This window comes from Hippichthys cyanospilos, chromosome 15 (assembly GCF_059441005.1).
Source record: "Hippichthys cyanospilos isolate Australia breed blue-spotted pipefish chromosome 15, RoL_Hcya_1.0, whole genome shotgun sequence".
NCBI classification, from domain to species: domain Eukaryota; kingdom Metazoa; phylum Chordata; class Actinopteri; order Syngnathiformes; family Syngnathidae; genus Hippichthys; species Hippichthys cyanospilos.
In genome coordinates this window covers 2,309,257-2,335,167 of record NC_142383.1, presented here as the reverse complement: position 1 = coordinate 2,335,167, position 25,911 = coordinate 2,309,257, and the positions used below count along the sequence as shown (strand labels likewise).

General features: G+C 38.7%; 1 protein-coding gene across 2 annotated transcripts in view; it reads right to left on the bottom strand.

Moving 5' to 3' along the window:
• Nucleotides 1-4,466: 4,466 nt before the first annotated feature.
• slc27a6 (solute carrier family 27 member 6) overlaps nt 4,467-25,911 on the bottom strand; it is a 37,505-nt gene continuing 16,060 nt past the window's right edge. For both annotated transcript variants that reach the window (XM_088434168.1, XM_088434169.1), the window contains 7 exons: nt 20,159-20,283; nt 11,231-11,425; nt 10,912-11,002; nt 10,627-10,825; nt 9,652-9,749; nt 8,296-8,426; nt 4,467-6,080 (listed from right to left, as the gene is read on the bottom strand). In XM_088434168.1, the coding sequence (XP_088290294.1) occupies nt 5,904-6,080; nt 8,296-8,426; nt 9,652-9,749; nt 10,627-10,825; nt 10,912-11,002; nt 11,231-11,425; nt 20,159-20,283 (1,016 nt within the window). In that variant the 3' untranslated portion in view covers nt 4,467-5,903. The remainder of the gene's footprint in view (nt 6,081-8,295; nt 8,427-9,651; nt 9,750-10,626; nt 10,826-10,911; nt 11,003-11,230; nt 11,426-20,158; nt 20,284-25,911) is intronic.

The following is a 25,911-nucleotide window of genomic DNA, read 5'->3' as shown; positions in this document are numbered from 1 at the left end:
ATAGGCTAAGGGAGTGGATTGGAGGACACACGAGGGGCAGGTAAGATGGACAGGTGGACTAAATCAAAACTAACGCAGGGCAACACGAGAGGAGTAGGAGCACATATGAAAACAGAAAGGAACAGAACCCCTCAAAATAAACCCACAAGCCAAAATCCAACAAACCATGACAGTTCAGAGCGCTGAAGGACTTTAAAGTGGACGATGAGTTCCTCTTTGATTATGGGGCGCAAAGGAAATCATTTAAGGATGAAAGACTTGACCTGGACTGGCTGGAACAGTAGTGTGTCTCTGTAAATAAGTGTTTGAATAGTTTTGTTGTTTTTTTACAAGCAAAAGATAACCAGTTTCTTTTTTTTTAAAATACCAATGCTACTTTTTTTGATGATGCTGGACCTGCTGTGTTGTATATATATATATATATATATATATATATATATATATATATATATATATATATATATATATATATATATATGTGTGTGTGCGCGTGTGTTTTTAAAAAGCATGCATATTTTTTCAAGCAAGTGGTCACCGTTCTTCTTGCCAGTCATTTAAAATCTAAACTGAGTAGTACTTTTTTTTCCTTACATGTTGCGAGACTAGTTTGATTGAGTGGTAGCTAAATTTTGCAGGGTCTCGTGACCTCCATGAAGCGTGCCAAATCAAAGAAGAAATTGCGTGCTGACAAGAGCATGCTGGGAGGCGTTTCCACTGCAGTCTGCACCCAAATTTGCATTCCTTCTTGGATTGTCTCTTGGCCAAGAAATGCAAGATTTTCAATTTCCTAGTTATAGATTTTTTTTATTTATTTTTTTTAGCAAATTCAACCTCAGCAATACTTTGTTTACTTGTAGTGTATGTGACAGATAAATTTTAGAGAAATGGTCATGAAACTGTCTTCTACAGTTGTAGGACAGGCAGCTATAAATGAGAACCGACATCCATCAATTTAGTATTATGTAAAGCATGATAATGCCACCTAGTGGACATGATCACTAGTTTGCTCTGGTCTAACCTGCATTCTCATTAGCTGTGGGATTACAAATATGGTGTATTATTGCCTTAGGTTAAACCCCTTAGCTAGCTTTGTTTTTGTTTTACACTCATATAACTGCGTTGTGATTCAATTGCAGTGTAACTGTGGAACCACAGACATGTTGTTAACGTTAAGTGTGAGTTCAGAAACAGAAAAAACAATTAGAATGAGTGCAGCCAGAAGTAGACCTGTGCCTGACAAAAGACGAATCAGGAAAAAAAAAAAGGTCAAATTTCATCCTCTAGTGGCGGTGGAAGGTTGTGCAAAAATACACAGATGGACTGATGATTACAATTTTGTCTGGCTTGGACGGACAGACGATGATAGAAAGGGGGCGGTGCTCTGATGAATCTCGGACCAGCAAAAAAAAAAAATGTGAGTTTCCCACCTCTGCAATTTTCACTGTGGAGTTATCACTTGTTTTGTGGGCAGAAATTAGACCAGAGTACATTTTAGTCAAAACTTGATACCACCATGAGTAAAAGAATCCTAATAAAATGGTGGTAGTGTGCATGTGTGAGCATAGTTGGTTTAAAGTTTTTGTTTGTTTGTTTTGTTTTTTATACATGGGGATTCTTCTCACAAGGGCTACATTCTAACAGTCCTTCATTGCCTTTCATACTTCACAAGCAGCACCCTGAAAAACTTCAAGCAGCTTCAAGTGCACTTCAGAATTAAATTCAACGACAAAGTTTACTTAAATACGTTTCCCAGGCAGGAATCCATACATGAACACAGGCAGATGTACAAATTGATGATGTCCACACTATTCTTAACTCAGAAGTCATTGTTCCCAACTCCATTCACAGTCATGGTTCTGTCAAACAAAATTCACAAGTGAGTGCTAGCAATCCACCTCATACACAACAACCAAGTCCACGTCAAAATCAGGGTTTTGCTCAGCATAATAGTCAATAAGTCAAATGGACAGCGGGGATCTGGAGCTGAACAATAAGGCAATATTTTTTTTATGGCTCTGACAGTCATTTTTTTAATTTTCAACAGGCACAAAAGACAAACTTCCTCTATATAAAAATCCCCATAACATGCACATTAAATGAACAAGGTCATATTATTCAAGGCACTATCAGTATATTTTCTGGCAAAAGTAGACTACAGTATATTCTCTTCGAAGAAATAAATATCAGCATTTTTCTTTACTCAGTCACTCAAGTGAAATACTTTTCAAACATAAATGAAACATAAATTGGTGGTCATTTATTCATATCTAGCTAGGAGAACTTTACTTTCAGGGGATACATTTTTTACAGGGGTACACAAATACTCTCAATCTAACCTATCTAACAGCATCCCCTTTGGCCTTTGCCTATCATAAACGGTTCCTCCTATAGCCCTGGGATTGGGGCCTTGATACGTCTTTGTACAGATCATGTCCTGTAGTTGTGCCATGACATAATGCTAAAAACTCCACTGTCATGCTCTAGCTCGAGTCTACTCTGCGGATGAAAATTGACAACTGGGCAATGTCAGAAGAACTCAGAACATGCAATGAAATATGTTTCCTTTATCACAGTGCTGCTAGCGCTTTTAGATTGATGGACACGCCAAGAAACTGATTCCTGCTCAGGCTCATGGTTAAAAAGAGTTGCCTTTTGGTTGGGCAAACTGCATCACAAACTTGACACACACAAACAAACGTTAGGTTTTTGATAAAAAAATCACCCTCAGTAAATGTCTGGGCTGATTTGGCGAGCTTTTCTGCCACAATAAAACTGGCCTTGCTTTGTGATTTGACTTTTCTGAACAGAGCATGCCGAGATTGTAAGGCCTCGTTTTAGCCCTTCCACCTTCTGTAGCCTTGTTTCATGTCCATCTTGTCGTTGTCTGTGTTTCTTTTGATGATGCTGTCTCTGAGTATACTGTTTCATTACCACCACTCTCCACACCAAAAACACACAGGTTTTCCAGCAATCTGCTTGAACAGGTAATCCGACTCCCACGTTGTTTGGAACCACCGGTTTTCAGTGTGTCCATCTTCGATTTTGCCATTTTCCATTGGTATTGGTATTTTACCTCTGAAGAGCGTTGGGTCCCCAGAACTCACAGTACTAAAAAACTATGGGTCCCGACAGAAATGTTTGGAGTCCCAAAAATCGCACAGTAAAAAGGTTCAAACTGTGTTTACAAGATGTGAGCAAAAACCAACAACAGATGTTCACAAATGTCAAAGTAAAATGTATTAAAATAATAAAATGAACTTATATGTAGCCGCCAACATCATCTTCTTCATATCACAACCACTGATGTAACAGTCCATTTTGGTATAAAAGTCCACTTAGCTTCAACATGTCAACTTTTGCTCCTCTTCTTGATTTTCCGAAGTATTTTCGTTTTTTACTTACTTGGTCATTGTTACCTGATTGTGTATTACACAACTTGTCACTGCGACTAACAGAATTGCCGAGCTGATGTTGTTTCAGGCCCAAAAATAGCACTTTTAGGGGCCTTTTTTATTCTCTATAATGAGATTCTGCTGACGAAATACTAAAAAAACTAGGGGTGGGAATCTTTGAGAGTCTCATAATTCAAATCTGATTTTGGGGTCCCCGATTCAAAATGATTCGATTCGATCAAAAATGATTTCTGCTTCAATCTATAGATGTGCAAAGAATCATCAAACAAATTCAGTCTGCTTTGCAAGACAGAATAAAAAAAGGGATTTTTTTTTTTTTATTTTCTAAGTGATGTAAGATTGTAACGAAAATGCCTTTTCCCCCAAAAAATAAGTGTATACAACCGCTACTCTTTGATGCTAGCTATATAAATCTTTTATATTATAAAATAAGATTTAAAAAAAATTAAAAGGTAGAACAAGATGCATTGTCGTTTCCAAGGAAATTGCAGTACCCAAATATTATGCAAAAAACTGAAATTACAGCTCTAAAATATATCATTTTAAAATCTTTTTTGTTTTTTTAGAGTTGGGGAAAAGTTCGATTGGTTTGCCTTCTTGATCCACACATTAGCTCGATAGACTGCTTGCGTCCTACCTCGAACGATATCCGATATAATGCTCCATGAAAGCAGGATCAAAGTAGCAATTAGCTAAGGCAGCCAAAGAGTATGAGTCACATTGAGACAAAGCCCTCATCTGCAGGCTGCAATCTTGTGTGAAACAATTGTTTAGCAACTGCCCTACAAAGAAATATCTTGATTTGAAATTATGCGTCCCATGGCAAAAATCATGGATGCAGGCTAGCGAGAGCACTGGTATCCAAAAGGTGACTTTTACTGTTATGCTACCTAATGCCCTGATGAATGATAAAGTGAAGTCGCCTCTAGCTCAGGCGTGTCACTGTTGCATTGTGGGAAATGTAGTATTGGTATGTGTAAAATGTAGCAGGCCTGTGGGGTGGTTCAAATAATAAAGTGATATCATCCGGAGGCAATAGAAAACCTTCTTGCGTGCTCTGACTTCGACATGTTTAATAGATAATGCAATTTATTAACTTGTAGTTCACAATCTGATTTGCATGTCTTGGCTAAAAGCCAATCAGAGTGTTTGTCACAGATTCCAAGTTGCAATGAGACCAGTGGTTGCTTGTAGGATGTCACCTCTTTCTACCATACAGAAGGAAAGGCATCCCAGAATGCTTTGTTCAGCGATGCTGAAATAACCTATTCATTCAAATCATACTTAAAAGCAAAATGATATACAACCTCTTCTCTTAATTAGTCATTTGAAACAATGCTTTTTAACTTTAGGCCTGTATAATGAATGTGTTGAGCAAGATCGTGTACACATATGCATTTCACTTAATGAAACAATGACTCTGGAGTGCGGCGCAAACAATGAGATATCAGCCATGATCGGCAATCAGTGTGAGGTAAAAGTAAGTCAAGAAAGTAACACTTAAGGCAATGTATTGTGACACAAAAACACTGCAACAATTGGTGGTAGTGAATGAAACGGCGGTACCAACAGGTATCCCCGGGTTCATGTCTGTTAGCTTGCTGCCTGTTATGATTGTGTTTTACACTCTCAAGTATAAGATCATTTCACAGTTTTTCAATTACTGTATTTGGAGGATTCAATAGTGGGATAGCTAGTGATTACAATGAAGGATTGAAAACAATGGACGGAATCTACCACTTTGTGAGGCTTAGCCCCATCGTTTCTAAAAGATTTCTTGTAATTCAGCAATCCGGTGACAAAACGGGAATCTGTCCGTGTCGATGAACTGCGCTGCTCTGCTAAATAAATGGTTATCAAAGATGTGGGAAAGAGCATTTTGCACAGTGAGACTTAGCTGGGAAGACTGAGAACCTTCAAACTGCTTGGTACACACATTAGTGAAGACCTCATTTGGACCTTCAACATAGAGCACATTATCAGAAAGATTTGGACAGTGCAGAAAAATTTAGATTCCCTTCGAACTGCTCAGCAATTTCTACAAATGTGCAAAGAAAGAGATTTTGACATAATCACATTGTGGTATGAGAGCTTTCCATACAGGACAGGAATGCTTTACAGAATGTCATTGAAATGGAACAACAGTTTTGTGGCGTAGTCTTCAAACATTCACCATATGTCGTTTTCAGACAGCTCTCATCTGGCAGAGCCTATTGGAGTGGTGCAGCCAGAACAACAAGGTTCAAATAGGTTTATACCGACACAAACGGTTTCAAAAAGTCTTGCCCACCTGGCCATAACATTAAAGTCTGCAGCATTGCAGCATCTGTATTTGAATATAAAGAATTAACAATATTTAACAATGAATTATCTGAGTGATAATGTTTGTGAATCTTTCTATAATTGAGGCAAGCAAATTAAATCTTCAAAGATGAAAAACTAAAACAAGCTAGGCTAAATCATCCATTACTTTGACTGGAATTCACACTTCTATAGCTTGCGCTCTCCACAGAGGATACTATTGTAGACACGTATTGTTAATGGGATATAACTGTTCTGTTGATAATCCAACACATAAAGAGGATCTGATATTGTTGAGGGGTTAAATCCACTCTGCACCAGCTGGAACTTCTGCTGTTTAAAAGTGCTTGTCATTTCCATCGTCACCTGAGGAGACCAACAAAAGCAACAATCAGTAAGGGTTGTGTCATTAAAAAGAATACCAATAACATGATGAGAAAAAGGTGTAGAAAACAGGTGTCACACTCAACGCACGGGGGCCAAATATGGCCCACCACTTCATTTTACGTGGGCCGCAAAAGCAAACCAAACATGTCAACTTCAATGACGTTTGCTAAAATATTTACTAATATTTCAATTTTCAAATCATAGATGTGATATTGCAAGAATTTTCTTGCTTACCAAAGGCTTTGCTACGGCAACTTCAACAATAGTTGACCAAACATTGACTTCTGATTTGAAAACGACACTGAACAAAGAAAACATGAGCATAACTTCAAAATATTGAAGTAAACCATCACAGCCATTAATGAGGTTTTATCCATCCATCCATCCATCCTTTTTTTTCCACTTATCCCTGGTCGGGTCCAGGGGGAGCAACCTCAGCAGGGAAGCCCAGACTTCCCTTCCCCCACCCACTTCATCCACCTCCGCCGGGAGGATACCAAGGCGTTCCCAGACCAGCCGAGAGACCTACTCCCTCCAGCCTCCTGGGTCATCCCCGGGGCCTCCTCCCAGTGGGACATGCCCGGAACTCCTTACCAGGGAGGCATCTGGGAGGCATCCTAACCAGATGACCGAAACACCTTAACTGGCTCCTCTCAACACGGAGGAGCAGCGACTCGACACTGAGTCTCTTCCGGATGACTGAGCTCCTCACTCTATCGCTAAGAGAGAGCCCGGACACCCTGCGGAGGAAACTCATTTCGGCCGCTTGTATCCGGGATCTCGTTCTTTCGGTCACGACCCACAGTTCGTGACCATAGGTGAGAGCAGGAACATAGATCGACCGGTAAATAGAGAGCGTTGCCCTTCGGCTCAGCTCTTTCTTCACCACGATAGACCGGTACAGAGTCCGCATTACGGTAGATGCTGCGCAATCCGCCTGTCAATCTCACGTTCCACCCTACCCTCACTCGTGAACAAGACCCCAAGATACTTGAACAGGAGTTCAAGTATGGGGCCCACTTGGGGCAGGACCTCCTCCCCGACCCGGAGAGGGCACTCCACCCTTTTCCGACAGAGGACCATGGTCTCAGATTTGGAGGTGCCGATCTTCATCCCAGCCGCTTCACACTCGGCTGCGAACCGCTCCAGTGAGAGTTGGAGGTCACGGTCTGAAGAAGCCAACAGCACCACATCGTCTGCAAGTAGCAGAGATGCAATGCGGAGGCTGTCGAACCGGACTCTCTCAACGCTTCAGCTGCGCCAAGAAATTCTGTCCATAAAAGTAATGAATAGAATCGGTGATAAAGGGCAGCCTTGGTGGAGTCCAACCCCCAGTGAAAACGGATTCGACTTACTGCCGGCAATGCAGATGAAACTCTGACATCTGTGGTACAGGGAACGAGCAGCTCGTATCAGGGCGTTCGGTACCCTGTACTCCTAAAGCACCCCCCACAGAACTCCCCGAGGGACACGTTTGAACGCCTTCTTCAAATCCATAAAACACATGTAGACGGGATGGGTGAACTCCCATGCACCCTCGAGGATCCTGCCAAGGGTGTAGAGCTGGTCCATTGTTTCACGACCAGAACGAAAACCACATTCTCCTCCTGAATCCGAGGTTTGACTTCCAGACGGACCCTCCTCTCCAGCACCCCTGAATAGACTTTACCGGGGAGGCTGATAAGTGTGATCCCTCTGTAGTTGGAACACATCCTCCGATCCCCCTTCTTAAAAAAGGGGACCACCACCCCAGTCTGCCAATCCATTATTATTCAGGGAAAGGTGAGATATAAGGCTGTTTTCATGCTGGTGCCCTTTAGTATGTTTTGGTGAGGTTATGATGGACAGCTGTGTAAAGTATAGAAATGGAATGGAGGATATAAACTTGTATTATCCTAAAACCCAATCTACCCCATATCAGAATGGTTTGACACAAACCTTTAAAAGAAAAAAAAAATTCTAAATAGCTCAAGAAAGATTGCTATACAAATGGCATTACAAAGTTAAGTAGATCATACAATGCCAGCTGGAATTGAATTTGGGACGGTGAACTGTGAGACGAACATGTTAAGCACTCTTCCACAGAGATGCCCCACATATATACAGTGAAGAAGAATACAACTGAAAAGTTGGAAAATAGCAAGGAGTTCACAGGGTAACTTTAGTGGTGTTTTAAACGATACTATCTCTATACCTGAAGTCTTATGAAGAGGGGTCGAGCATACGTGGGTAGCTCCATCACCACGTGTTCAAAAAATATCTTCCCATCAAACATGAAGCCTGGTCTTACGATCATGGCAGCCATTCCACCTCTTCCTTCATGTCCTATATAGGTGCAGAAAAATGACAATAAGATTTTAGGGCTGTGGATTAACCTGACTTCTGCACAATGTTCATGTAGGTTCAGTAATAATCATGTTTTATGATTAATAGTGATAATAATAATAAAAATGTTGTCCTTATACTATTTTGGACATTATCTAAAAAGATTAATCAATCTGAAGTTGCTGTTTTAAATTTACAAAAATATATACCATGACTTTATTGGTCCGAATAGATTTTCCTATATAAGGCATGCAAGCTAAAACAAGTTTGACCTCGAGCTTAAAAAAATGCAAATACAGTATTAGATTTTGACATTGTGACATTGTGTAAGATTTGGACCGTTTTTCATAAAAAAAGGAAGAAATTAAATGATTATAAATCTCAAAAACTTGCAAATATTTTTTTGTTCTCAACAACCAACACTACGTTTTAAATATAATTGTAGGTCGAGTTATTAAATTTCATTTAATGGGGGATGGCACTTCTCCGGAGACTGCCAAGTTTGTTATCACTATGGACATTGGTAAATGCAGGACCTGCTGCACCTCCTGCTGTCCGTAGTGAAAAATTGTCTAAATCTTACACGGTGTCCCTTTAAACATGAACAGGTAACTGCTTCCAAATCAATGTGTGAATATGCTGGTCTGAAGGGCTCCTATGATTTGTAAATCTGATTGATGCCATCGGTGGCTCCTCGGCCGTGAACCTCATTGAGGTTATCTCCGAGAGAACATACACTGACGTTTTATATATATATATATATATATATATATATATATATATATATATATATATATATATATATATATATATATATATATATATATATATATATATATATATATATATATATATATATATATATATATACGTTGTTGCTTTGTATAACACAATTACACAGTAAAACTAAGGTGAAACCCGAATCCTTCCGTTTACTAGCCAATTTGTATTATATATTTTTTTATTTTTTTTACATCAGACATTAAACAAACCAACACAATATTGATTATACATACTTACTGTACAAACATCATATATGGGCAAGTTTACAATTTCCAATATAAACGGGTGTTCATGATATTTTGGTTTTAATTTTTGGCCAATCAATCAGCCAAAAAGTATCAGTCTAATATCATGCTGTAAATATGAGCTTTTCAGGAGTATGGACAGGACTGCCATTCAGCTATATTAATTGTTTATCAAATTTTTCTATGTAGAACCATACCTGGTATTTCCACTCCATACACATTGACTTCCTGGATAAAATCAACTGACCCAAGAATTTCTGCCACCTCTGTTGTTGCTACATTTTCACCCTTCCACCTGAGTGTAAGAAAACAACATCGGCCATAATTAACAACAACGTTACTAAAACGTGATGATAGCTTGATGTTATAGCATCATTACTGCAATTAACGCTCTGCACACATTGCTTTCTTATCCCTTCTCAAAAAATGTTTTTCTTTCTTTTTTTCTCTCTTAGCCAAACTGGTTGACTGTTGTGCAAAATAATTGGGCACTCTGTTTTGAATGATTCATTCTTTCAGTGCCTTGAACGAGAAGTTTCGTCATGTAAAAGGAGGGGGCTGGCCAAAACTTGTCCGTGGTAAATCTTAAAGTTGACGTGTCTTATCTCATGCGAATTGATACTGTTGCGGTGAAAGAATTGTGTTGGCACTCAGAGCTGTTGACTGTCTAGTGACTTTACTGACTGCAATCAGGGAACAGGTGTGCCCTGGTTCAATTAGGCTGTCTATTAGGATGTGGTGTTGCCACTTCCTCCATGGGGGAGGGGCAGTTTGGTTTTATTTATTTTCCATTTTTGTTCTATTTCTATTTATGTTTACTATATTATTATTATATACTATATTATATTTTACTGGGGTTACAATAAGGTAAAATCGCACTTTCTTTTTCAAGATAAAAATTGAATCCAATCTTTGATATGGTCCCACCATACCACCAATGTCTAAATCGACATATAATACAATATCCTGTCAGCCTTGAAAGATGCGTCAAAATGCTCGAAATCGGTTGCCCGTTCAAACAACACTTGGCACTGAAAGAGTTAAAAAGATATACAGTATCTCACATTGTGGCACTTCTGTTAAATTAAACCTTTACTATTTTAGAAATGAATATAACTGGTGATAATCAAAAAGTTGTGTTTGACTATGAGTCAAATCTTACATAACTGTACCTGAAGGTGTCTCCTACTCTGTCTTTGAAAGAGATGAAGCCCTCGTTGTCTTCAGCCATTAGATCACCTGTGTTAAAGTAGGCATCACCTTTGACAAACACGTTCCTTATCAGCTTCTTTTCGGTCAGCTGCTTGCTTCCAGCATACCCAAAAAAAGGGGTCAGGGCACTTACTTTAGATAGTAAAAGCCCTGTCTCACCTGACAAGTTGCAAGAAAGTATAGTTAAGTGGTAAGGCATTCAAATAAAAGGCATTCAATTAATGGGAATCCCCCCAAAATCTTACCCTTTTTCACTCGCTGACAAAACCCATTCTCATCTTTCACTGGCTCGTCTTTCACCATGTCATACTTTACCAGATCATATTTAAGCAGGAGCTACACAAAATAAAGTAATACTTCATTAAACAAGGAAATTCAGTAAAAAAAGCAAGTGTTTGGCATCTGTGTTTGGCTTATCTTTTGGTTTTCGTTTAACCTAACACTGGCATAGATCATATCAGTTTCCCATGTTGTGATTAACTTTGGCAGGTTTTCCTCTGTCTGCTCTTTATGTGTTTTACTCCCCACCTGTTCTTATTAGCTATTCCACCCTTATCTACTCACCCTGTAGAAGAAGTTGGACCTCCCCACTGTGCCAGTCTTGCCAATGTAATTCATGAAACACAGGTTTCCCTCAGTGGAGCCGTACACCTCACACATTTTTATGTTTCCGTAGCGTCTCTGGAACACCTGCCCGACATCCTGGCGCAGACCGTTCCCGACCCCCATACGAACCGAGTGGACCTTGTCAATCTCTGTCTGGTGTGAGAAGATTACATTACAGTAAGAGAAAGTTATTTTTAAGACATTTTTTTAATTACATTCATGTCATTGTTAGTGGTGACCCGCTCTGATGTAGATATTGGATTTTGGTCAGCCCAAAAACGAATAGATTTTATCCACCTAAGGTACATTTAAAAATTTATGATAATAGCACTCATATACAGTCCATTCTAAACACTGCTCCTGCACCTCTATCAAGCAGCGTCTGGATCTATTTTAGCGCAGTAGACCCCATGTGATCAAAACAAAGTCGAGTATGAAACAAAGTAGATGTCAGCAGGTAGAATACTGTTTCGGACCACTCTTATTGGTTTGAAGAGTAGTGGTGCAAAGTATCGTCTTCCATCAGTAATTCAGATAGATCAAGCTCCCCAGTTAGGGTCCTATGTGGTCGGCGGAAAAATATGTGCAAAGCATGGCAGTCCTCATGTCAAGCAGAGGAGGAGAGAAGCTCACCTGAGTCCTCTTAGTCCCATCTATGGAAGCAATTTTGGCAGGCAGTGAAGTCATTGAGTAATTAAGTTTAAGTAAGTACGTTTTTAACTTCATATTCATATATTTATTGATACTTGATGTGGACAGTTAAAAAAACAAAAACGTCAACATAACCTACACGGCGCCAACACGCTGCAAAGAATAATTTAAAAATATACATACAGAACCTATAGCAAGAGCATTTCTGATTTAGCCTCCAACATAATCTAGTAATGTTGACAGATGCATTGCCCCTATGAATGCAGATACAGCTCATATCTGTGCCACACAATAATCAGCCAAATGTGAGGCTAGTAATCTGCCCATCTCTGATATAATTTCTAATAGGCATCTACCTGGTTACATGTTTTGTTTTATGGCAAACCTTCTGGTCCTTCATATCCTAAATTGATCAAAATTAATACTGCTTAAGTTAACTGTGTACCTCTGACTTATTCCAAAGTCAACCTCCGATTTGTGCTAATCAATGTAAAGTTACTATCCAGTGACTTACTTTTTATATGAATCATTTTATGCAATTTGCATTTCTTTTTTCGCACTGTATGGTGGCTTTCTTCCAGCGCCAGTGCTGCAGTTATTTAGGCATCAACCCCTGATTACTGTTTCTTATTTTGTACTAGCCAAGACAGAATGGTGAACGATGTTGATGTTTTCATGTACAGATCACCATTAGGTGGTTTCATATCATTTGAGTATCTGGCTATGGTTATTGGAATACACTCCTCGTAATTGTAATTAACAGCTTTTCTAAAAAATTGAGAGGTTGGGCTTCAATATTCCTGTCCATCCTTTCACAGTGTGACACAGTATGCTTTGTCCTTTAAATTCAAATAACAGGTGTGTTTTAACTCATTCAATCTCAAAGACATACTTATGTCTTGTCAGAGTATAGGCATTCATTCCCTGGTACTTATTTACATTTTTTTTTTCTTTTCACAATTTTCAAATGATTGAAATTGGCTGGTGACCGGTTGATGCCTCCACCAGTTCAATAAAGGAGGATTGAATATGTATCACAATAAATCGGGTGTGATACAACTCAAGGACGGTTATATTTTGAAGTGAACCAATTTGACTGTTTCACTGGGAACAAATTGAGGGGAAAGGAACACAGCTTTGAAAATCCATTGTCCTAGTGCAAATACCATTGGCATTTGCTCATCTTCCTTCTCCCGCTGTGTGTGAATGTGCTCGTGTCTGGGCCAGGAGTTTGGGGGCACAAAAACAAAAACAAAAAAAATGCATCAGGGCCTATTACCATGATGTTCCACCATTGCACTGACCACTAAATAAACGTTTACATTTGGGTTTCCTCTATTAATAACCAAAGTGGTTTCTTGTATATACTCCAATGTATAGTTCTTTTGATATTTTACCCTCTTCTCTGTTTTCCAAATGCATGTTTGATAACAAAAAAAAAAAAATTGCTTTCACTTACTGTGTTTCTGGTTCTGATCCCCCTCCTGCCCCCTCCATGAGGGTACACAACTGTTTAAAACATGGTCCATAAAGACATGGATAGTAGCATTAGTTTGATAAGTTTGACTAGAATTATTGTGGGAGAAAACTAAATGCATACTGCCCTGTGATCGTTTGATTTTTATATTATTTTTCTTTACTGTGTCTTTGAAGTTATGTAAATAACACTGTTGATTGTCCAACAAACTGTAATATTTTGTTCTTCAGCAGATAGAAACTCCAAATAATGACTGTGCGTACTTGCTTGCATATTGAAAACGCTCAGATGTCACTCAGACATGAATGTTAATGCATTTTGCTATGTTCAATACCAGAGGCCCATTATTAAGTGTTGGTTTTCAGCAGATAGAAACACCAAATAGTGACAGTGCGTACTTACTTATTACAACTGCTAATTATTTTTTACAGCGTTTATACGGGTTATAGCTTAGTCTAATACTGAAAAAAATAAACAAGTACATTAAGGTGCCTGAAATTAAAACAAAAAAAAAAATCTTATTCTATTGCAATTACACCATAGGACATAGGTGTCAAACTCAAGGCCCGGGGGCCAGATCCGGCCCGCCACATCAATTTATGTGGCCCGCGAAATCCTGAGCAAACTTCAAGTTTCTGGTTAAAATACTAAATTTGCAAGTTGTCCTTAACATTTAAAAATTTGGGGGTAAAAATAACAAGCAATTTTTGTTCCCAATATCTCTTTTGAACAGTTTTTACCGGGCTCTTGTTTCAAAACTAGTTAGAAGTGTGACAAACACACCTAAAATTGATTTGATTTCACAATTATAGAGGCCCTCTGACAAAAATTATAACTACAATGTGGCCCCCGATAAATATGAGTTCGACACCCCTGCCATAGGACAACAACAAAGCCTTTTCCCTGGGGTAATCCACGCCCACCTTGGCATCCCCCCCGGTGGCCGGCCCCACTATTCGAGAAGCACTGCAATACATGAACTTTCGAGTGAGGTGATTTTCCGAACCAAAAATGGCAGGAGAAAACAAACAACGGAAAACAAAAACTTTATGATACGAAGATAGCATTTTCTTCATATCTGCCGTTGTAGTCATATCTCAGGCTTCCAACACCTGTTCAAATCGTCCGTAGTAAGCTCCCGTATGTGATCCCGAAAAGCACAATAATATCCGTTCAGCCATATTTACGGGCAGTAGAATCTCATTTTGCATTTATTTCAAATGGGAATTTTGAGATTTCAAGTTTTGTTTTGTTTTATTTCATTTTGTTTATTTTATGTGCTCAGTAATTTTCATAATATGAAGATAAAAAATCTGTACAGAAGCGACCATATCTCAATATTTCACTGTATTAGATAAATTATAACAATTAATTTTTCCTTGTTTTTTGACGTATTTTTTTCACCAATGCGAGTGATGTCACTGATCTGTTTCATTTATGGTTGAAGAGTACCACCAGAGCATCACCAGTATTTTATGCTGGCACATGTGGAGCCACCTATATATTTGTGCCACATCAGTGCCATCTGAAAGAGTATTCTCAACTGCTGGGGACATATTAACATAGTAAAGGGCAGGCTTGAAAGAAATACTTTTTTTTTAAAGAATGCTTAATGTGTGCTCATAGATGTCAATGATGTATGACTTCTGAAAAATAATAGTAAATAGAATTTGTCTATTCTATTAATTTACCTGTCTTTTTCAGTCATTATTATATATGCTATAGATGTTTTATTTATTGTATTTTATTTTTATTTTTTTTTTACAAATATTGTCCAATATGTCGCATATTCCATATATACATATTGCAATACGCCTTTGCTGTATCGCTGTATATCGCAATACACTTTTAAGACACAATATCCAGCACTAAAAGCTACCATATAGTGTTCCAAGAAATTACATTTCTATTCAGAATGTAAAAGTTATGACTCTAAGTGGTATCTTTAATTAACATTCATAAATCATAATACAAATTTTGATTTTCAAAAACATGTGTGGTAGGTAAATAATGGATACACTAAATCACAGGTGTAAAACTTCAGTCCTTGAGGGCCGGTATTCTATATGTTGTACAGGATTCTTTCCCCAAAACGCCTGAATCAAACGATTAGCTCATTAGTAAGCTCTGCAGGAGCTTGAAAATTATTTGAATCAGGTGTGTTTGAGAAAGAAGCATTGACTGGACTTTGACAACTATGGCAGTACACTGTCATTGGGTTTGTTTGTGAGTTGTTTGTCTGTGTGCCCTGTGATTGGTTGGAAATCGTTTGCCTGTGAGCTCTTCAATTGGTTGGCAACAAGTTCGGAGTGTACCCCTCCTACAGCCCAAAGAGAGTTGAGATGGTCTCCAGTACACACACGATCCTCGTGAGGATAAGCGTTTGAGATAATGGATGATTGGATTTTGAATACCAGGCCCTTCAATGAAAGGGAACAAAATATTGTTTTACAAGGGTTGCCAGTTGATTAGTCAAGGTCTACATACTCCTTTAATAAGCTCTCACTGTCTAAGTCCTTTGATGGGCGTAAGTCATGTGTGCATCGCTTTTCTAATTGCTGATAGATGACCGTGAATGAGCACAGTGCCACGGCCAAGCTTCCACCCACTCAACAAAATAATAGAAGAACAGTGGACAAAGAGGACTTTCAGTCTCGAATCAATAAAGACCTCTCCCATTATATTACGTGTACAGTACGTGCATGTCTATCTGTCCACTGTGGGAGGCGCAAAGACAGGCAACAAAAGGCGTTCTTCTTTGGTTCAGGGAGCATTGTCAGAATAATAGTGCATCACAACAAAATGGGACCAAATATGATATGATGCTTCACACACAAAAAGTTCAACATTATGGATCAGTGAGAAACGAATGAGTGTTTGTTGCCTTAAAAATAAACTGTATATTGGAATGCTGACAATGAACATGTACTATTTGGGCCATATGTGCTATCGTCTATTAATTACTACAGTAGACCACTATTCAACTTGGGGGCACATTCCAGACCCAGCCACATTACAACTGAAAAATTGTGATATTGCTTGACCACAAAATATCCCGTACATGTTATAGTGTCTGTGTTGGATATTAGGGACAATGTGTAAGATTTCGACAGTTTTACATTATGGACAGCAGGAAGTGCTGCATTTGCCATTGTCCGTAACTATACAGTAACAGACATGGCAGCTTCCGGAGGAGTGCCACCCAACATGTAATATAATTTAATGATAACTCGACTGACGATTAAATTTAGACATATATTTGTTTTTAATAGTATATTGTTTTAACTCTTTTTGAGCACAGCCATTGATTCACATCTTTTCAGTTCTATTTGATAGTTGTTCCATAAATTGACACCTTGAACAGATACACATAATTTCACTGTATTTGCTTGCTTGTGGCTAGCAAGAAAAAAAACATAACAAAACACAGATAACCCGCACTGGACTATAAGCCGCGGGCTCAAAACACGCGGCTTATAGTCCGAAAAATACGGTATATTTAAAACATAATGTGCTAACTGTGTTTGCTTTTTTAAACTGCTTTTCTTCTGTTCCGTAAATGGCTGAAAAGTACAATGGCGATGGTGCCTTATAGCAGGTTACTTCAATATAGCAATGACTTTCCCATAGAAATGGATGTGTTCCAAAAATCGGAATGTTGAACTGCAATAGAGTCGAATTGCATAGAATGTATTCAATATCAATTTGATCCTATCCTATTAAAAAACTAAGAAGAAACATAAGCCCCTTTTCCATTTCATGATCCACAACACCCTGACACCACACCACATTGGCCTTGATTGACGCAGTATGGCCTCAGTTGCTTTTCCATTACAGCAGGCGCCATTTATTTGGTACGGCAGGATTTTACGTTGAGCCTTTTTGGGTGATAGCCCTGTCGGACACCAGGAGCCAAATTATGGTGGCCCAGCCAGAACCAGCACTGGCCTGCTATTATCACTAGCATTGGGCCAAAACTTCATTTGGCACAATCCAGTCAATTTAATATTTTTTTCTAGACTCTGCACTTTAACCACTGGGTGTTCTGGGATTTTACACTAACCTGGCCTTATTATCACCCAACTTGGGCTGACTTTGAAGTCATAATATCGTTAAATACAAATATATTTTTATCCTTCAACCCCTCAAAGTGGGCCCCCGGTTTCCGAACCCCCTGTTTTACGTATTTTTCATCTCACGACGTGGACCGCAGCGTTTTTTTGTCCCCCTCTTTCGCACAAACCTTTCGTCTTACGAACCATCCAACATGCCGGTCAGTGTGTTCGCACTATTTTCTTCGCTTTGCTGCATCAACAAAAACAACTTTTCTCGCATGTCACGGAAATGCCGATATGCTATTGGTCGATTAAGGTCACAGTCACGGTCTCAGTCACAGAGATGCTGATAGGCTATTGGCCGGCGTCACGTCAATCACAGAAATGCCGATATGCTATTGGCCGAACGCCCTCATCTAGCTTAATGACACGAGCTGGTCAGTGTGTTGTGAAGACTTTGCAAACTTTATCTGTTAGACATGGCTTCTAAAATTGCAAGTGGCGGTAAAGGAAGAAGTAAGAGGATGATGACAATAGAAACGAAGCAGGAGATGATAAAAAAAAATACGAAGGAGGCGCACGCATAGTTAACCTTGCTAGTGAGTATGGACAGAACCGCTCGACAATCGGTACAATTCTCAAGAACAAGGAAGCTATTAGCAAGCAAGTCTTCTAAGGGCATGACTTTCCTTGCCAGGGGACGGACCTCGGTCAACAACAAAATGGAGAGGCTTCTTCTATTATGGATTAAAGAGAATGCAATCGCTGGTGATATGTTCTAGTTTGAGAAAAGTTCTTGTTTAACAAAATAAATCAATAAATTCTGCTCTTTAAGAAAAAAAAACAAAACAATTCTGCGGGTTCGTCTCTGCTCCCCTCCCACCACCAGCTCAAGTCACGTCACCCCAAAGGTAAATGTCATTTTTCCTTTGTATATTTATGTTATTTAATTTACCTGTACAGTAGATTATGTTACTAATTTTTAATATGTGTATAAAGTCGTGATGTTTTTACCTAAGGTTTTTGCACGCGTTGCACCCATTCACTAATTAACATAGGTTTGGATTGCCCGTAATACGGCCAATTCGAGTTACGAGCCAAATATGCCACAATTTCAGGGGCTATGCACCGCATCGCACACACACTTACATGAGGCTAACTAGTAAATTCAATTGAAATTCAGCAAAAATATTTTGAAATCTGAATAATTCAGGGAAACCGCAATGAGTCTCCGTTCCATATCTGATTTTGACAGCATTCTTCTCAGTCTGAAAAGCACCAATAACATTTGACTGTTGCCTTGAGATTGGCTGGCAACCAGTCGAGGGTGTCCGCCGCCTACTGCCTATAGACATCTGAGATAGGCACCAGCAAGCCTGCGACCCTAGTGAGGATAAGCGGCTCTAGAAAATAGATGGATGAATGGACATTTGACTGTCAGTGAAGTCACTATGCAGCGCAGCACGGACAACTTAAGTGGAAGCCGTGACGGAAATATATGAAATCAGACACTGTGGATTGTTTTCTGAGCAACAGAAAGTTCACTCACATTCGGCAGTACACTTGAGGTGCGTTCAATGACCTCTCACAGTGCGAAATTTGGAAAACAGTGCGCTGGTGCACCAACTAGTACATATGGAAGCAGTTCAAACACGAGCTGGTGATTAAACCAGTGGGAGCGCAGAGTTCTCTCCCTCCCTGAACACACCCACTTTGAGTAAATCACTGGGAGAACTTTTTGGAACACACACTAGTTATTGTTGCCACTGTCGCAATTACATGATGTCAAACACTAAACGTACTGGACGCCACCCCTTTTCAAAATATTTGCTATAGTAACCCAAGCCAGATCAGATTTGTACACTGCTAAAACCAGTGTACAAACCAGTCAAGCCTTAGAATCGATTTGAGGACCAATCCGATCGTAAACATTGGGGCGGCATGGCTTGGTGGTAGAGCGGTCGTCTCCCAGCCGAAAGGCCGTGGGTTCGATCCCCCGACCATCAAGACCATGTCTAAGTGTCCTTGAGCAAGACACTGAACCCCCAGTTGCTCCTGATGCTGCGTCATCAGTAGGTAAATGACTAGTTAGTCTAAAGCGCTTTGAGTACCCAAGGTAGAAAAGCGCTATATAAGTGAAAGTCCATTTACCATTTACCAAACACATATGTCAGCAGTCCCACCGCAGCTATAGTCAGTTACGAGCAGAGTGAAAAGTAATCAGCCACCAAAAGTACCACTCAATGCTAGACTAGGTTCATTTACAAATTATCGCAGTTTTCCGACAGTAAAGTGCAGCCAGTGTGGAGGGTCCCTTCTGGGCAGTCCATAGCATTTTCTTTTCAATCGGCACTTTACACATGCAGACAATGGCTGAAGAGAAGAAGGCTACCTAATAAGCGGAATATATATTTGTTGATAGGCAACTCAGCATTCCAAACCTCCCCGCATTTTCCCGATTGCTCTGACTTGGTCAGATGACATGGAAGTGGTTTATTTTTGGCGCCTTCGCAGAACACCTAGGCAAATACATTATTGTTGTGACGTCCAGTTGCATTATCAAACTTTAGATGTATGGATGGGCCAAGAATGGCTGTTAGACTTTTAATTGAGAGAGAAATGTAGTAAATTTTCACAGGAAAGGCAGATGCCCCTAAAACAATACTAATCACACGCACAGTTAAATAACAGACACATTGTTACCTTTGGCTGGTTGCAGAGGTATCTGCACAGTTCACCAATATACTGAAAAACCGTGGCATTATGTTTTCGACAGTCATTCCAGAACTGTGAGGCTGAGAACTTCTTCTTTATAATGCATGTTGCACCTGTGATAAACCAACAACATGAAATTCAATACGACAAGAATAACATCTTTATTCAGTAATCCTCCTCTGGCTTAGGCATGAACGATTTCATGCAAAAAATAAAAAGTCAAATACAGTATTTCAATTTTATTTTGTGGTTTTGGTTAGGTGAGCTTCAATATATTATTCACAATGTAAAGTAACATTTACAAACATGATAGAGAATGGCAACCTACCATTAAACCATTAACGGGGAAGTCGGGGAAATTTAAATTTGTGTAGTTTCTTTTGATGTTCACTGGCTAATGTGCCGCTATCAATCTGATTCATGCATTTGTGATTGGACAATGCAATCTGGCAGGCTTGGGATGTTCGAGAGCAGTGTTGGGAGAAATGCATTACAAAAGTAAAACAATTACTGTAATGCCGTAGTTTTTGTTGTAATGTAAGGCATCACACACAAAAAATAGTAATATTTTACTTGGTACAAATGACAGTAACACACGTCAACAATACATTTTAATATATGCCCCAAAAATGCTCCTACACCCTTTATTTTATTATATTATTTGAAGCAGTTGATAACATGGATTTATTTCACTTGATTCCCTGATGATGGTGCTGGTGTATTGTTGGTATGCAGAGAACTTTGTTTAGGTTTTATTATTACATGTTTTTATTTTACATTTCCAGCTCTCTAGGCATCAGTTACAAGTCCAAGGATGCAATAATATTTATTTTGAGCTACGTTTAATTAAGTTTACTTTAAGGTCATTCCTAACCTGATGTGAGTACTTTATTTATTTTGTTTTATTTTTAAGCTCAGATGGAATGCTTTGTGCAGATGAGTCAGATTCTCATCGCACTTAGTGACGTAGCATGCTAATGCTGATGTGAGTGTAAGTTTTGCCTATGTGTGTAAAGGAGTTGTAAAAAAGATGTAAAAAAAACAAAGAGATTTTTTGATATTCAGTGGATCAAGGAAGCTCTTTTTGGGCCCTGCTGTGGCGTCAAATTCATCTTGTGTCCGATATGGCATACCCTTTGTCTTAGACATGCAACATTCCACAACAAGAGTGAGCATGGTTTCCTGTCCTGCATTAATAATAACATTAAGGGACAGTGTGTAAGATTAAGACCGTTTTTCATTTAAAAAAAAGAACAAATTAAATGAATGTAAATTTCAAAAACTTGAGAATGAATGTGTTCTTAATGACCAACAGTGTGTTTTAAATATAATCATTGGTCTAGTTATCATTAAATTATCTTACATGGGGGGTTGCACTTCTCCGGAGGCACCTCCTGCTGTCCGTAATGAAAAACGGTCAAAATCTTACACACTGTCCCTTTGATGACATTGATAATATCATAAACTGGTGATCGATTGGCCTCAAAATTTACATGAACATCTGTGGTACAGCCCAATTCAATCCTATTCATTCAAAATATAACAACGATTAGCCACGCAGTGGTACACTGGGAACATCTGCATATGCTACTTCGCGGTTTTTCACCTTTTGCCTGGCCTTTGGGCTCCATTAACCGGGATTATGTACACAGTTCATTCAAAGACGCTTTGGCATGCCTAACAAAGTCACAGGTCGTTATTAGTCACATTTTAAATTAAAAGCAGTTGCTTGAAAACATTTCTCTCCCAAGTCCAACTCCACACTGTACACTTCAAAAATGAGTCTCAAGCCAAGCCGGCCACACTCAACTGTCTTTGACCCAATCGCTGGAGGTCAGATTGTCCATATTTTTTAAAGGCTATATATACAGTACATCCACAATAGGGTTGCGCATACTTGTGCTGGATTTGTTAAAGACCAAATTTAAAATGTTCTCGCATGTCGCAGGTTGCTATATAGACATGGTCTTTACGCAAATGATCACTTAACAAGCACACGTTTCCCCCTCACTATGGGGGTGTCCTTCACCAAGGACAAGCCAGCATTTGCTCTACCTACAGCTCTGAGGAGCTGCAACTGTCCACACTACATATCCCTTCCGTAAGAAAATAATTTAATCGTGCTTGTTATGTTCTGTTGTGTTTTGTTTGTGTTTTGGTTCGTTTTTAAGTTTTCTATTTCTTTCTTTTGTTTGCTTTTGTATTTTTTAGCGCACTTTGCCTCCGGCTTCTCCCCTCACACTGCCGAGTTGTGACACTGCTAACCTTAGCAAATGTATCATAGTTTTATTGGCCTGAACTGAGTCTTTTCACTCTTACACTCTGCTCTACATATCTAATCAATTGAATATTAGAGGACAACAGCCCGGTCAAAGTTTATCAACAATCTGGCTACTGAACTCAACTCTAGTTAGGTACATTGAACTTTTCTTGGAAAAGGGTACTGATTCAGCACACAAAGAATGGTTTTGTAGCAAATATACTGCATTTAAGAGATTGCCCCTACAAGCATATTTTACCAAGAGATTGCATACAAATCCATGGCTTCCAAAAAATAGGGTTCAAATATTGTCTTGTGGGCGAGTAGCAGCATATAAGACTACGCACTGTCTGATAATCCAAGGGGCAGAGCTGCGTCTATTTTTATCTTTAAATGTTCAACTAAATGAAATAGTTCATAAAGATATTTTGTCATAATTTATTATTTTATTAGTTTATTAGGGCAATATACAATATGATTTCAATTCCCAGAAATTTTATCAGAACAAGAAATGTTTTCAATTGCAAACAACATCGTGTTGTATTAAAGATGTGACTTCCAGACGTGATTTCCAGACGCTAAGCCCGGGTGGACTTTGGAAAAAGGTAAGGAAAGGTAAAACATTAAAATACCTTGAAGTTCAACGTATAAGCCACAATAATATTCATCAGTCAATCCTGGTTAAACAATGCTTTGGCTAATCTTCAGATTGTGAACATTGCAGGAGCCTTACAGTTGCCTGTTATTTGCAGTACTCTTCTACTCAGCAAAATTACAATTATTCAATGTCACCGTTTAGATGTCAGCATTACGCACGTTACGCCATTGTATTAACACGGTTTTTCAATATCTGCTATGAAAAAGTGGTATTGAGTCATCCCCAAAGTTTATATGTGGCAATGTCACATATGAAGGCATGCAAAGCTATCTTTGACTGAATGACAGTCTCTTCCACTCTTCCAATACTGAAACGAATCTTGTTACAAAAGGCCATGTGTATACAAGATAATTGAATTACAATCACATGAAGGGTTTGGCATAGTTTTGTGATTAGATACACAGGATTTCACAGCAGTTACTGCAGTACTACGTTTTCAAATGCCAAAATGTTATACACTGTATTTCATCCGGATTTACAAAACCACAGCTACAATTTAAAGTTGCAAGTCTCAAACAGTGTATACATTCTACAAGTCTGCTGGCTGACAGGAGCAAGAAAAGGACAGAAGTAAGAACAGTATAAGCTTTACACACACCTAAGCGTATATCCTAAGGTTGTCATGATCCAAACCCGTGATCACAAATGAAGCCAAACATAAGTGTAACATAAATATATCCAACATATAAAAAACACACATTCAAGAGACTTTTGGAAAACAAACATAGACAAAACAAAAGGAATAATGTGCCTATTGCAGGAAAAGGTGGCATGATGCAAAGTATGCTGGGAACACAGCAGCTTCACTTTTCTACCTCCCTGCATGCGTTCAACCTCAGCTAACGTGAGCTGCTGTTAGCAGCATCAGGCACTCCCTGCTAAAAGCTAACTGATGTCCGCCCCCTAGCTCGTCCCATTACGGTAGTTATTTTAAGTATATATACGGACAATATAAAAATGCACTTAATGTGCATCAAAACCTGGCTTTTGTGGCTGACAGATCAAGCTTCCTCCAATGTTACCATTTATAGCAGTGGTCCCCAACCTTCTGATCACCACTGACGCCTTACATTTATATTGTGGTATATATTGTGTGGTACAATACTATAAATATGACAATAAATCAATCTGAGTGTAAATCTTGAATCTTATGAACTTAGAATTTTGAGCACACAAATGACAGCAAACATATTTGGCAAAAAAAAAAAAACTCAACACAAACTGTAACAATGAAACAAATAACCTACCATACTTTGTTTCTTTATAGTGCTAAATTAAAAAAAATATATTTCCACAAATTTTAGTCACATAGCACATTTTATTGTCTATATTAGTGGTTCTTAACCATGTTGGAGGTACTGAAACCTGATCCAAACCTTTGTATAGTGAAAAATAAAATGATTTTTTTTCTCCAAATTTCCATACATAAGTATATGTGCTTTTACTTGTGCACAAAATGAACTTGCACAACAAATTACATAGTTGCAAATCAGTCAGCCTTCTGCTGTTACCTTGAGGGACCAGTTCAGATATGTATGGCTACATGGCATATGTTCCTTTTCCTCATTTTTATGTTTAACATCCTCGAAAAGGATTGGTCACAAAGATGTTGTAACAAATTTCCAGGGCGGATGACTTTATTTTTTTGCTCGACATAATATGGATTAAAGTACAAAGAAAGACATAACACAACGTACTTCCAAGTTAGTCGCATGTTGACTACTAAGCGTCCTAAATTCTCCGCAGCATTGATTGGCCAAGCAATGTAACGTGGTCATCTGCAGTCAATGATGGCCAAGTGGGGCATGTCATCACAAATTGGCATAATGGCTAAGGTTAACATTGTAGGGCTTGATGATGCTCAATTCTAATATTTTGTGTCATTCACATTTCCAAATAAATGCGACCTGAATGTGAATAGTGTGTGAAATCTAAATGGCATGAAACTGTCTTGCATGTGCATTGAGGACCAGTGCTGGGAGTAATGCATTACCAAAGTATTGCAATTACTCTAATGCATTACTTTTTGCTGTAACGTGGTAGTGAAATGCATTACATACAAAAAATAGTAATATTTTACTCAGTACAAATGAGAGCAACACAATGCATTTTTAACCTGTATGTGGTGGTTTTTTTCCCCAAAATTCGACCTCCACACCCATTACTTTCAGTTTATCACAGATACGGACAAGAGGAATATAATAGTTAAGTGAACTTTGTGCGCGGCAGAGAGCTGTCCATGTCGCTGAATAGCACCAGTAACTTGACATACTATTTAGAGCAGTGCCACAGTAGCGTGGCGTAAACGAAAAGAAAACATGCGGATGATTGAGAGTGGGAATAAAACAAAGCAGGCAAAAAGGATCGCTCTTTCACTCAGAGATGCCACTTTGACCTCAAGAGGTTAGGAAACTTGTGACGGAGAACACCGACTGAACTTGAATTTGAATATTAACTTTTAAGTTATGGAAAGCACTAACAGTTTCTGCCTAAAGGATAAACAATACATCACTTTGCTGTGAAGCTAAGTAATAAATTGGTTAAAATACAAAAAAAGACTTTCTAGCATGTCTTTAAAGGTTGACAATACAATCCAGATTAAATATTTCCAGATTAAATATTGTTTTTAGGATTAAACCAAGCCTCTACTGGATGTGTAATGAGTGTAATGGGCTACATTTTGAGTGGCAAATCCGTATTTCCCAGTTATCCAGTTTCCATTTATTTCCAGTTATCAATCAATCAATCAATCAAACGGCTTCATAGATGAAAAGAGGCCATGTCGAGACTTCTTTCGAAAAAAAAAAAAGTTATACAGAGGCA